Source organism: Mandrillus leucophaeus, unplaced genomic scaffold (genome assembly GCF_000951045.1).
Source record: "Mandrillus leucophaeus isolate KB7577 unplaced genomic scaffold, Mleu.le_1.0 Scaffold136, whole genome shotgun sequence".
NCBI lineage: Eukaryota > Metazoa > Chordata > Mammalia > Primates > Cercopithecidae > Mandrillus > Mandrillus leucophaeus.
The window spans coordinates 795,110-807,999 of NW_012101321.1; the positions used below are offsets into that span (position 1 = coordinate 795,110).

General features: G+C 34.4%; 1 protein-coding gene across 4 annotated transcripts in view; it reads left to right on the forward strand.

Moving 5' to 3' along the window:
• FBXW7 (F-box and WD repeat domain containing 7, E3 ubiquitin protein ligase) overlaps positions 1-12,632 on the forward strand; it is a 222,428-nt gene extending 209,796 nt beyond the window's left edge. For all 4 annotated transcript variants that reach the window (XM_011973227.1, XM_011973228.1, XM_011973231.1 and 1 more), the window contains 7 exons: positions 1,294-1,417; positions 3,116-3,252; positions 4,203-4,316; positions 5,590-5,771; positions 7,625-7,850; positions 9,473-9,683; positions 10,736-12,632. In XM_011973227.1, coding sequence (XP_011828617.1) covers positions 1,294-1,417; positions 3,116-3,252; positions 4,203-4,316; positions 5,590-5,771; positions 7,625-7,850; positions 9,473-9,683; positions 10,736-11,004 — 1,263 coding nt within the window. In that variant the 3' untranslated portion in view covers positions 11,005-12,632. The remainder of the gene's footprint in view (positions 1-1,293; positions 1,418-3,115; positions 3,253-4,202; positions 4,317-5,589; positions 5,772-7,624; positions 7,851-9,472; positions 9,684-10,735) is intronic.
• Positions 12,633-12,890: the final 258 nt, after the last annotated feature.

Genomic DNA, 12,890 nt, shown 5'->3' on the forward strand with positions numbered 1-12,890 from the left:
CTGTCACCCAGGCTGGAGTGCAGCGACGTGATCTTGACTCACTGCAACCTCCACCTACCGGATTCAAGTGATTCTTGTGCCTCAGCCTCCCGAGTAGCTGGGATTATAAGTGTGCACCACCACACCTGGCAATTTTTTGTATTTTTAGGAGACATGGGGTTTCACCACATTGGCCAAGCTGGTGTCGAACTTCTGGCCTCAAGTGATCCACCCACCTCGGCCTCCCAAAGTGCTGGTATTACAGGAGTGAGCCACCACACCAGCCCATGATGAACTCCTTATATATGTAAAGTCATTGGGAAAGCATAATTTATATTATATAATTTATATTTAGCATCAAAAATAATTAAAATTGTGCTTTTACTCCCTATATGACCCTTGACCCTTTAATGGATAATTTGTTTTAGTTCTTGTCATTTAGTTCTTGTGAAAACTGAACTTAATTGCTCTATTTAAATGGTTTTCCTTGTATCATAATTTAAAATTTTATGTGATATGTGAGGCTATTTGAATAAACAGTCAGAGGCTATAATTCCCCTTTTTTTCCTCTATTTATTTTTCCTCTTTATTTGAACTGACACACTGAAAAAAATTAATAGTTTACAAGTATTATAAACAAAATTTTTAAATCAGTGGTATACCAAAGAGTTAGCTCAAATATACAACTCTGTGTGGCCCATCAAGAAGATCCTTATAAGTAATGTAAAGTAATTAGAACTCAATTACTTTTATATGTCTATGGAATGGTTTAATAATTGTCCCCCTTTGTCATTTACAGTCAAGGATGTGTTTCAAAAGTTCATTATAATAATAAACACTTTGATTTGAAGACTGTTAATTATGATATATATCAATCAGAAATGATCTGAAGTCATACCACACAGAATATATAAAAATTATTTCTTGTCTGTCAGGCAAGCATTTAGGTCCTATCTTCAGTGAATTTATTTTGTAGTAGGATAGAGAACAAAGTTAAACAACTAATAACATTTTTTTAAAAAAGAATTATTAAGTTGAGGCTCACAGAGCAAGGCAAGAGCAGAGACAGAGAGCTTTAATCAGTAGTCCCTGAAGAGGTAAAGAGTAGAGTGAAGTTCATAAAAACCATAAGGTGTGTGTGTGTTTTTTATCTGGTATATATTTGTTAGGACTGAAGTTACTGCCTTTCATAATTTTAAAAATCAGAGTGCAGAATTATATTTATCAAGTATCTCATCCTGTGGAGAATAATTAACTTATATAATATATATATTTATTTAAATATGGGTATTATACTATGCATTTTTTTCTTAGTTGGCACTCTATGTGCTTTCATTCCTGGAACCCAAAGACCTGCTACAAGCGGCTCAGACATGTCGCTATTGGAGAATTTTGGCTGAAGACAACCTTCTCTGGAGAGAGAAATGCAAAGAAGAGGGTAAGGTTCAAAATTGCACAGAGAATATGTTTATACTTTGAAAAGCAGAGTGATTCTGAAAACAAGTAGAAAAAATAAAAATAATATTCACCTACTTATAATAAAATCCACAGATTATTCTGCACATTGAAATGAGCCAAATCTTACAGCTAACCCCTTTAACAAGCAATATAACTAATAGCAAATATATCTGATTTGCTTCCTATCACTAGTAGAATTAATAAACAATGAAAAAGTCAAGATGTGGATGATTTAAAGGAAACCCCAAAATTACATTTCCAATTAAATATCCAAATATTTAGTATTAATTAATTCTTTTCATAAATGTTTATTGAACACCTCCTATGAGCCAGACATTTCTTCAAGGTGGGGGATATAGCAGTGAACTGAAGTTCTCTTTCTGTCATGGAGCTTATGTTCTTGAAACCTGTTTTTTTCCTTAGTAGAGGAATAGTTATCCTTTGTATTGGGAGAGCTGTTTTGTTGTTTTTATTGTTGTTTTCCCCAGCAGACATCCAGAAAAATATTTTTGAAAAAATATAAAAGTATTATGTGCCTCAGAAGCAAATTTTTTTTAGAAAGAATCATAGAGCATGATGCAGGTACTCTATAGGTGATCATTCCCTTCATGGTGGTTATAGTCAAGTGGGAAGCATTGATGGTTAGTCCAGTTAATAAAGGTTTGAGGTAAAGATCCAGGGTACTTGGTTTCTCATCCTGCTTTTCACCTCTGTAGGACTTGGATTAATCAGTGAAATCTTCCTTCTTAAGTATCTGTATACATAAAGTGGGATTAATCTCTGCCTTCCCTTCTCCCATATAATCATTTTTTTAATGATCTTTTAAAAATTGTGATAACATATATGTAGTTTATCAATTTAACCATTTTTATATGTACATTTCAGTGGCATTAAGTACATTCACGTTGTTCTGCAACTATCACTATCATCTGTGTTCAGAACTTCATCTTCCTCACATGAAACTCCATGCCCCCTGTTATAACTCCCCATTATTCCTCTCCACAGCCTCTGGCAACCACCCTTTTACTTTCTGTCTCTATGAGTTTGACTACTCTAGCTACCTCATATAAGTGAAATCATACAATATTTTTCCTTTTGTAATCAGCTTATTTCACTTAGTGTAATGTCTTCAAGGTTCATCCATGTCATAGCATGTGTCAGAATTTCCTTTATTCCATTGTGTATATGTATCTAATGCTACATTTTGTTTATCCATCTGTCCATGGGCCCTTGGATTGCTTGCTCCTTTTAGTTATTATGAGTCATCCTGCTATGAACATAGGTGTACAGATAACTGTTTAAGGCTCTGCCTTTAATTGTTTTGCTTATATATCCAGAAACGGAATTGCTAGATCATATGTTAATTCTGTGTTTGTTTTGGGGAACCACCAGACTATTTTCCACAGCAGCTGCACCATTTGCACAAGCATTCCAATTTCCTCACATCTTCGCCAGCATCTTTTAGAATCATTTTGAGAAATGAAATAGTGAATACAAAAATATGCCATATAAAGTGCAAACTTTACATTATTGCTATATACTGTGATAACAGTATTAGAAATTGGACAGTGTCTTACATTTCAGTGGTTTTTAGCAGAGAGAAAGATGGAATACTTTATAAAATGTATAATTGTTATTGTTGGTGAAGGCAATTTACTCTTGACCTGTAACACTTCAGGGATTGATGAACCGTTGCACATCAAGAGAAGAAAAGTAATAAAACCAGGTTTCATACACAGTCCATGGAAAAGTGCATACATCAGACAGCACAGAATTGATACTAACTGGAGGCGAGGAGAACTCAAATCTCCTAAGGTAACTGAACTCTGCACAGTGTAACAGAAACCATTAATCAGTGTTAGTACCTAGTGTACTATTTCACTTCTTGGCAAACTGTATAATTTGACACCTCTTCTGTGGAAAGAAAACCATATATTTTAAAATAACTGAAAGTATTACTGACAGTATTCTTTTATTGCTAATTAATCTGACAACTAATTGTGCTTGAACAAAAGATAAGTTAAATTGAGTATCTTTTTATCTTACTTAAATGAAAATCTCTCAATATCCTGTTGAATTGTACTGTGTCATACACATTCTACCTGAGAATTTGCTGCCTTCTCTGATCACATAGTCCAAACATGATTTTTTGAGGAGTGTCTGTGTTTTGGTGTTGGTGGCTTTCGTGTGTCTTATTTTTATAAATTGAAGCATAATTCTGGTTTTCTGTATTAAAACGTTTCAAATATATAAAGAATGTTAAGAACACTTTAAATTATTGAGCATATTTTTACAACTGGAAAAAAACAGTTTGGGGAGACATTGTGATACTAATATGTATATGTTATAGATTTTTTTTTGTTTTGAGAATGCTAATAATTGTTACTCTTTGTAGTTAATAGATGCGTATTTTGTTCTTGTGTGTCAAAGTTGTAAAAATTAGAGGCATATTCTTCTGGTTTGAACAGATAAAATAGATTATTGTCAAATACATTGGTGTTCGAACCATCTTCATGAGGTCTTGATGCAGTAAAACTTTAATAGTTGATGTTTTGAATATAAATAATAGACTATGGAAACAATAAAATGTTTAATTCTGAATTCGTCAGCCAGGAAAAATAATGCTTTATATTTTATATAAATTATAATTCTAGAGATAGACTACAAATTACCGTTCCTGTTTGTGCCTTCATTTTTCTCTTCACCAGTGTTTTAAAGAACATAATTTAATTAACATATTTCTAATCTGTACATCTATCTTATAGGTGCTGAAAGGACATGATGATCATGTGATCACATGCTTACAGTTTTGTGGTAACCGAATAGTTAGTGGTTCTGATGACAACACTCTAAAAGTTTGGTCAGCAGTCACGGGCAAAGTAAGTTTACTCTTCCTACACTTCACAAAGTCACAATTTTGTGTATAGCATTGCAAGTAGCAACTGGAAAAAAGAAAATCAGAATTCATTCTTGATTCTCAATTATTGGGATAGCAAATATCAGAGCTCGCAACTTAGCTTTTTCCCCCATATTTATGAAAATCAATGGCATGAGGTTAATGATGTTTCTCATGATAGAGGTTTCATTAATTTTTTTTCATTTACGTAGTTTGTGACAGATATTTTAACATTTTCAAGGGTGCTTTATATTTTTCTTGGCTCAAATTTTCCCCACTTTTATTTACTGTCTAAGTTATACCTCATTACTTTGTAATGTTTTTCAAAAGTATGGTTGAGGGATATTTATTTTTCCTTATGAACTGCTTTGTTGATAACCTACCTATAGTTTAGAACTTAATAAATCATGTTAATTTATACTTATCTCAAACCCTTGTGAGATGAGAGTGGACTAGGCATTTAAATGTAAGTTTGAAGAAAAAAGTAGCCCAAGCAATCAGCCTGACCGTGTACCATATCATACCTTAATGATTCTCTAGCAAATATTTATTTGTATCTGTCCAGTAGAGAATATTTTCATGAATTAAGTAATTGCCACCTAAAAAATAACAGAAGAGAGTATGAAAACAAAAAAAAAATCCATGTCTTTTAAAATGTCTTTTACCATGGTGCTTCTTGGCAAGTATCTTATAAATACGCCAAGTCAGATGTTAAAATTTTTTAAAGCAGCTTTATATTTCCATAGTGTAATATTAGTTTGGGATTTATTTCAGGGCCTTAATGTCTGTCTTTACTTGTCTAGAAGTAGCTTCACTGGCTCCTAACTACTGCCCTGGGGCAGATTCAGATGAAATGTGGTATGTAGCCACACCCAATACCGTTGGCATACTTTCATTGAATCTATTCCCATGGAAGAAACCCAGTTGCAATTTCAGTATTTTTTCATCAAAGAGACCAGAGCTATCATAATTGCTTTCATATCATGTTTCCTTTTTATTACATCATATTTTATATAATATGTTTGCTTTCTACATGTTCCTCAATTGCTTGTGCTTATATAAATTTATAATGCTTTGAATAAACAAAACTATAAATAGTGATGGGATCATTTTATACGGATGTGTAAAATAATATTTTCTGAAGAGCCAAACAAATTGAATAAATAACTTTACTCCAAATTTTAATGAGCTATTAAATTTTATTTAAATCACTTTTCCTTTCTACCCAAAAGTAATCATCTTAAGTGTTTTTCCAGTGTCTAAGAACATTAGTGGGACATACAGGTGGAGTATGGTCATCACAAATGAGAGACAACATCATCATTAGTGGATCTACCGATCGGACTCTCAAAGTGTGGAATGCAGAGACTGGAGAATGTATACACACCTTATATGGGCATACTTCCACAGTGCGTTGTATGCATCTTCATGAAAAAAGGTAAGGGAAAATCTTACCGTGGTTGGGACTTCTTCCTCTATTATTTGTGAATTTGGGCCCTTTCTGTATAGAGTTACTGAAATAGTGACAATGAGCTCTTAAATTACATTTAATTATTAGACTTCAGATGGTTCTATTCTAGGAAAGCCATAGCGTTTTGTCTTAAAATTGGGGATTGTCTGTAAGTTTCCTTTTTCATTTGCTAGTGTTGTCGGCTTCCTCTTTGAAGCTCTCTACTCTCTAATCCTTTTTATTGTTCTGTATCTTTGATGACTCATCATGTTCAAGCAGAAATCATTTTTTCTCTCTCTTTTTTTTGATATTCTTATTTCTGCAAGTGGGACAAATTCAGGCTTCAAGCGTCTGAGCCTTTTTAAATTACCTACCCACCTTACACCCACCCTATCTCTAAGTCTAGGCAAAAGCTGAGGCCTGTGAGTAATTTGTTCTCTCATTCTGAACTAGTGTCACAACTTTCTAACTTGGTCATCTTACATTTTATATGCTGACATACAGTCCTTTTATAATTATGATAGTGTCACTGCCCAGTTCTTAAGTCTTTGTGAGCCTACTGTTGACTAACGAATTAAGGAAGAAATCCTCAATCCAGTTTTCAAAATGGTGTCTGCCAAACTGGATTGCTTGACTTTTTCTTCTCAGTGCCTTTACTGTTACTTTTATCTCCTCCTGTAAAGCCCTCCTATTAAAATCCTATCTTTCTATTATCTTCATCATACCTCTGTTAAACAAGTGTGATTTCTGCCTCATTTGTCAAAAAAGGTCTCTCTGAAAGGTCCTTACAGTGAATCAATGGCAGTCTTTACCTTTAATTCTGTCTATAGCATCTTCTTATATTAAGAACCATTACATTAAGCAGATTTCACACCAGATTTGTAATATGTTTCCATTGTGTTCCATTGTGTTCTGACTTAAATCTCAACCCTTTAATTTTCTAATTTTTCCAATATGGAAACTGTGGTATTTCTTTATCTCTTCAGAATGACATAAGGATACCTGAGTTTTCAGCTTTGTTTTGTAATCCAAAAGTGATTACAGTATTTGCATATTGCTCTGGTTTTCAGGAGAGTGTAGTGCTAATGTTGAACCACATGTTTAAGGGATAGCCATTGTTTTTAAAGATGTACATATCTTTTAAGATCCATATCAATATTTTTATAGCCTATTGCATATTTATAAATCTAATCATTAAAAGCATAAGCAGCCTGTGTTTGAGGACATGTCTAAAACTGGTTAATTTTTACTGGAATGTATAGTGTAAACACAAATCTGCGGCTGTTTAAATTCCAAATCCTGACTTGTTTTGTTGTATAACCTTTATTGAATTTTTTACCTAATCACAAGGGAATATATGCATCCATAATTGAAATTTTGGAAAATGGCAAAGAACATAAAGAAGAAAATTTAAATTCTTTAAACTCCTACCACCTGGAGTTCTCCCATTAACATTTTATACACATGCCCACATTAACATTTTATTTCTAAAATCAAAATCTTATTGTATATATTTAGAGGCAGCTACTGCTGCTTTTAAAAAAAAATACAGTACAGTGGTTTTCAAACTCAGTCCCACAGAACCTCGAGGTGCTGGAACTAAGGTCCACAGGTCAGGGAACCAAGCATGAGGCATTCTAGGCTTCCCAACTTCCCATTCCCTTATTGTATGTTTATATACCAAGGTTTTACATAGGATTTCTTTTGACAAGAGTTGTTCCTGTGTAAGAAAAAGAAAGCTAAAAAACCTTGACTAAATCTATCATGTTTTCTCATATTATTAAAAATTCTAAACATGGGTTTTTTTGTTTTGTTTTGTTTTTCTGTTTTTCCCTCTGCAGAGTTGTTAGCGGTTCCCGAGATGCCACTCTTAGGGTTTGGGATATTGAGACAGGCCAGTGTTTACATGTTTTGATGGGTCATGTTGCAGCAGTCCGCTGTGTTCAATATGATGGCAGGAGGGTTGTTAGTGGAGCATATGATTTTATGGTAAAGGTGTGGGATCCAGAGACTGAAACCTGTCTACACACGTTGCAGGGGCATACTAATAGAGTCTATTCATTACAGGTAAGATCTCTTATCTCTCCCTTAAATGCTCTCCTGATGAATCATAAGGTTGTTTTACTCAGATAATCGCTGTCAAATTGCTGCTCCAGTACAGTCCAAAAAAGATTAACCAGATTATTCTGCTGTTTTTGTATACATTAAAATTGGCATGAAGAAAATGTAAATTTCAAAATTATTTAGATGCTTTCAATTTTCTGTGATCTATTTCTCCTCTAAATACAAATATTTGTCTTGTAACCTGACAATTTGGGACTCTAAGGTTTGCTATATTAATTAATGGTTAAATAGTCTCATAGGAGAGTAACCTGGATTTTAAGAAACTCCTTTGCAGAGGATTAATATGGCCCAAAGCTGACCTTTTGCTTTGATAGCTGAAAGTTGATGGACCATGTAATTGTGATTCCATCCCCATTCAAAGTGGAAATAGATCCTTTCTGCATAAAGCACTCTACTGTCCCAGGCCCACTGATTTGTAGTCATAAGGAAGTAAAGTTGACTAAACAGATTTTTTTTTTTTTTTTGGTTTACATTTCAAGCCCATATCCTTGAAAACATTGCCATATTTTAAGATCATTGACTAGATGAATAGGAAGTTTAGAATATGAATCTTGTTTTGTTTCCAGAAAGGCAACATTTTCAATGTAAAAATATTTCCTACAGCCTATATAGTTTATTTATCAGTTATTGCCCATTAATGTTCAGCAAATTAGTACATAATCTTAGTACTGTCAATTCTGTTCTTAGGATATTTGTTTCTTTGTCGAAGGAATATTGTCCATGTCATGAAATATTGACAATATGATCAAGATGTTTGCTAAATTAGAAAAGGTGATGAATTTGGAGGAAGGGAAATTGGCTGCACCTGTTTGTGATATGCTCAGAAGCTTAATGAATATAATATTCTAATTTAAATAACCCCATTTGATTGAGAAAAGAGGTAGCCACATTATTATATAGAAATGATAGATTGTTGTTTCGTTCTTTCGGTGTAGCTGGGAAGCTGGAGAAGAGGTGGTATGTAGTTTGCTTTTGATAACAGAATGCCACCTCTTCTGATTCCAGATACAATTATCTTTTGGCACATTTCCTAATTAGCATTAGGTTCTTATAAATGAAATTTTATTTTACACACGGTTCTTAATGGAACTTACTTTTGAACATCACGAAAGTTATCTCTAGCCCTTTTCATGCCTTAAGTGCTGATAAGCACTCCGTTTATCATAAGCTATTGACGTCATTAGTCTTAGCTTCCTAGTGGGAAGGAAAACTCAAATAGCAATTCTCTCAGTCACCCATGATATATAGCTAGGTGGGGCCAGATGATTTGAAAATTAATATATTGTTCATTTTAGGTGCTTTGTTTTCATTTTAAGTTGCTTCTGCATCTAGTTTGAAGCAGCTTGGCATAAAGATGAACCTTTCTGATAGAAAGGTGTGAGAACATACATTGTAGAATGGCTTGGCATGCACTTTATCCTCATTGCCACTTTACCTTAGTACCTCATTTTGTTCCTGGCATTACCCATTTCCCATCCTCTTCCCCCTTTCCTACTAGGATTAAGGTCAGTAATTGATATGAAGAGCATCCGTACTTCTATTCTAATAAACTGTGTCTTTTGTAGTTTGATGGTATCCATGTGGTGAGTGGATCTCTTGATACATCAATTCGCGTTTGGGATGTGGAGACAGGAAATTGCATTCACACGTTAACAGGGCACCAGTCGTTAACAAGTGGAATGGAACTCAAAGACAATATTCTTGTCTCTGGGAATGCAGATTCTACAGTTAAAATCTGGGATATCAAAACAGGACAGTGTTTACAAACATTGCAAGGTAAGTATTAGTTACGTTTAGTTTTGTTCATTAAAAATGAGATCATTATTCAACAGAAATATGGAGCTTTAGCATTACAAAAAGAGTCAACCTCATACGGAATGATTACTTCAGAAAAGTTTATGCATATTTTCACCCTGACTTACAGAACTAGTCTACTCTTGAGGAAATGTTTTGAACTGTGTTTTTAATATATAATATAAAATTGTTTAATCACTTCCTGCATGTTCAATTGACTCTACTTAACCTTTAAGAACAGTGAGAAGAAAGATCTTGGCTATATCATAGAAGCAACATACTCATTATTAATATTTTTTGATTGGCCATTGCATTTTGAATTTGTAGTCCAATTTTGAAGGGCTACCTTATTGAAAAAAACAAAAGCATCCTTGATAGAAAATTTATTTGGCCTCCTCTTAGTCACGTGCTTAACTGGAATGGAGAGGAATAATAGTGCCTACTAAAATAGAGAAAGAAACAAGTGAAAATCACTAATATTAGATGAGGTACAGCAGTGCCTCATGATTAACTTTTTCTATTTGTTATAGCCCTTAGAAAGCGTTTTTTTCTGGGGTGGGGGAGGGGGGGCGGCATCTGATAGGCAACATTGCAGCTTTTTACTCGTTGGTTTTGTCTCTTCTCAGAGTTTTGGAATAGTGACCATTCAGCTTTGGGTGGTTCATAGTGGTGGAGTAATAGATCTCTTAGTGCTCATTTGTCCATCAGCAGAATGTATGGAGTTGCACTATCTGCATCCTCACCAAGGAATGCTGTCGTTCACACAGCCAGAAAATAAGACATTTGTCTGGTAGCTAACCAAGCGTCTTGGAAGACAGGCCTCTTGAAAGTTAATGTTTCAGTTACAAATTGCTACCAGATTTTCTTATATCCCTGCTGATCCTAAAATACTGAGGACATAGGTTTCTAAATATGTATCACTTCAAATGTTGCATTTATTGTATGTTGTAAAGTAGAAGTCTACAAATTATAATGTAACTAACCCATAGCCATTATTTCTAACCAGTAATTAAATTCTTTTGGTTTTTGTCTAGGTCCCAACAAGCATCAGAGTGCTGTGACCTGTTTACAGTTCAACAAGAACTTTGTAATTACCAGCTCAGATGATGGAACTGTAAAACTATGGGACTTGAAAACGGGTGAATTTATTCGAAACCTAGTCACATTGGAGAGTGGGGGGAGTGGGGGAGTCGTGTGGCGGATCAGAGCCTCAAACACAAAGCTGGTGTGTGCAGTTGGGAGTCGAAATGGGACTGAAGAAACCAAGCTGCTGGTGCTGGACTTTGATGTGGACATGAAGTGAAGAGCAGAAAAGATGAATTTGTCCAATTGTGTAGACGATATACTCCCTGCCCTTCCCCCTGCAAAAAGAAAAAAGAAAAGAAAAAGAAAAAAATCCCTTGTTCTCAGTGGTGCAGGATGTTGGCTTGGGGCAACAGATTGAAAAGACCTACAGACTAAGAAGGAAAAGAAGAAGAGATGACAAACCATAACTGACAAGAGAGGCGTCTGCTGTCTCATCACATAAAAGGCTTCACTTTTGACTGAGGGCAGCTTTACAAAATGAGACTTTCTAAATCAAACCAGGTGCAATTATTTCTTTATTTTCTTCTCCAGTGCTCACTGGGCAGTGTTAATGCTGAAACATCATTACAGATTCTGCTAGCCTGTTCTTTTACCACTGACAACTAGACACCTAGAAAGGAACTGCAATAACATCAAAACAAGTACTGGTTGACTTTCTAATTAGAGAGCATCTGCAACAAAAAGTCATTTTTCTGGAGTGAAAAAGCTTAAAAAAATTACTGTGAATTGTTTTTGTACAGTTATCATGAAAACCTTTTTTTTTTTTTTCTTTTTTGCCAACCATTGCCAATGTCAATCAATCACAGTATTAGCCTCTGTTTATCTATTTACTGTTGCTTCCATATACATTCTTCAATGCATATGTTGCTCAAAGGTGGCAAGTTGTCCTGGGTTCTGTGAGTCCTGAGATGGATTTAATTCTTGATGCTGGTGCTAGAAGTAGGTCTTCAAATATGGGATTGTTGTCCCACCCCTGTACTGTACTCCCAGTGGCCAAACTTATTTATGCTGCTAAATGAAAGAAAGAAAAAAGCAAATTATTTTTTTTTATTTTTTTTCTGCTGTGACGTTTTAGTCCCAGACTGAATTCCAAATTTGCTCTAGTTTGGTTACGGAAAAAAGACTTTTTGCCACTGAAACTTGAGCCATCTGTGCCTCTAAGAGGCTGAGAATGGAAGAGTTTCAGATAATAAAGAGTGAAGTTTGCCTGCAAGTAAATAATTGAGAGTGTGTGCAAAGCTTATTTTCTTTTATCTGGGCAAAATTTAAAACACATTCCTTGGAACAGAGCTATTACTTGCCTGTTCTGTGGAGAAACTTTTCTTTTTGAGGGCTGTGGTGAATGGATGAACGTACATCGTAAAACTGACAAAATATTTTAAAAATATATAAAACACAAAATTAAAATAAAGTCGCTGGTCAGTCTTAGTGTTTTACAGTATTTGGGAAAACAACTGTTACAGTTTTATTGCTCTGAGTAACTGACAAAGCAGAAACTATTCAGTTTTTGTAGTAAAGGCGTCACATGCAAACAAACAAAATGAATGAAAAAGTCAAATGGTTTGCCTCATTCTCCAAGAGCCACAACTCAAGCTGAACTGTGAAAGTGGTTTAACACTGTATCCTAGGCGATCTTTTTTTCCTCCTTCTGTTTATTTTTTTTTGTTTGTTTTATTTATAGTCTGATTTAAAGCAATCAGATTCAAGTTGGTTAATTTTAGTTATGTAACAACCTGACATGATGGAGGAAAACAACCTTTAAAGGGATTGTGTCTATGGTTTGATTCACTTAGAAATTTTATTTTCTTATAACTTAAGTGCAATAAAATGTGTTTTTTCATGTTAGTATGCCTGTTTCTTCCACTGAAGTAATAATCCTTCATTATAAGTATTTAGGATTTGTCTATAATATTTAAATCAGCAAAATCTTGGTTTCTTTGCATCTCCTGCTGTGTGGCATAGAAATCAATACTTCAGACCTGTTTTATACAGCAAAAGTAAGGATAATGTGCTGCAACTGCAAATCTTACTTCTCTCCTAGACTATGAAGGAGGACACTCCACTGTGCTCATCTCTGTAGATTGCATTGGGGTATATAAATAT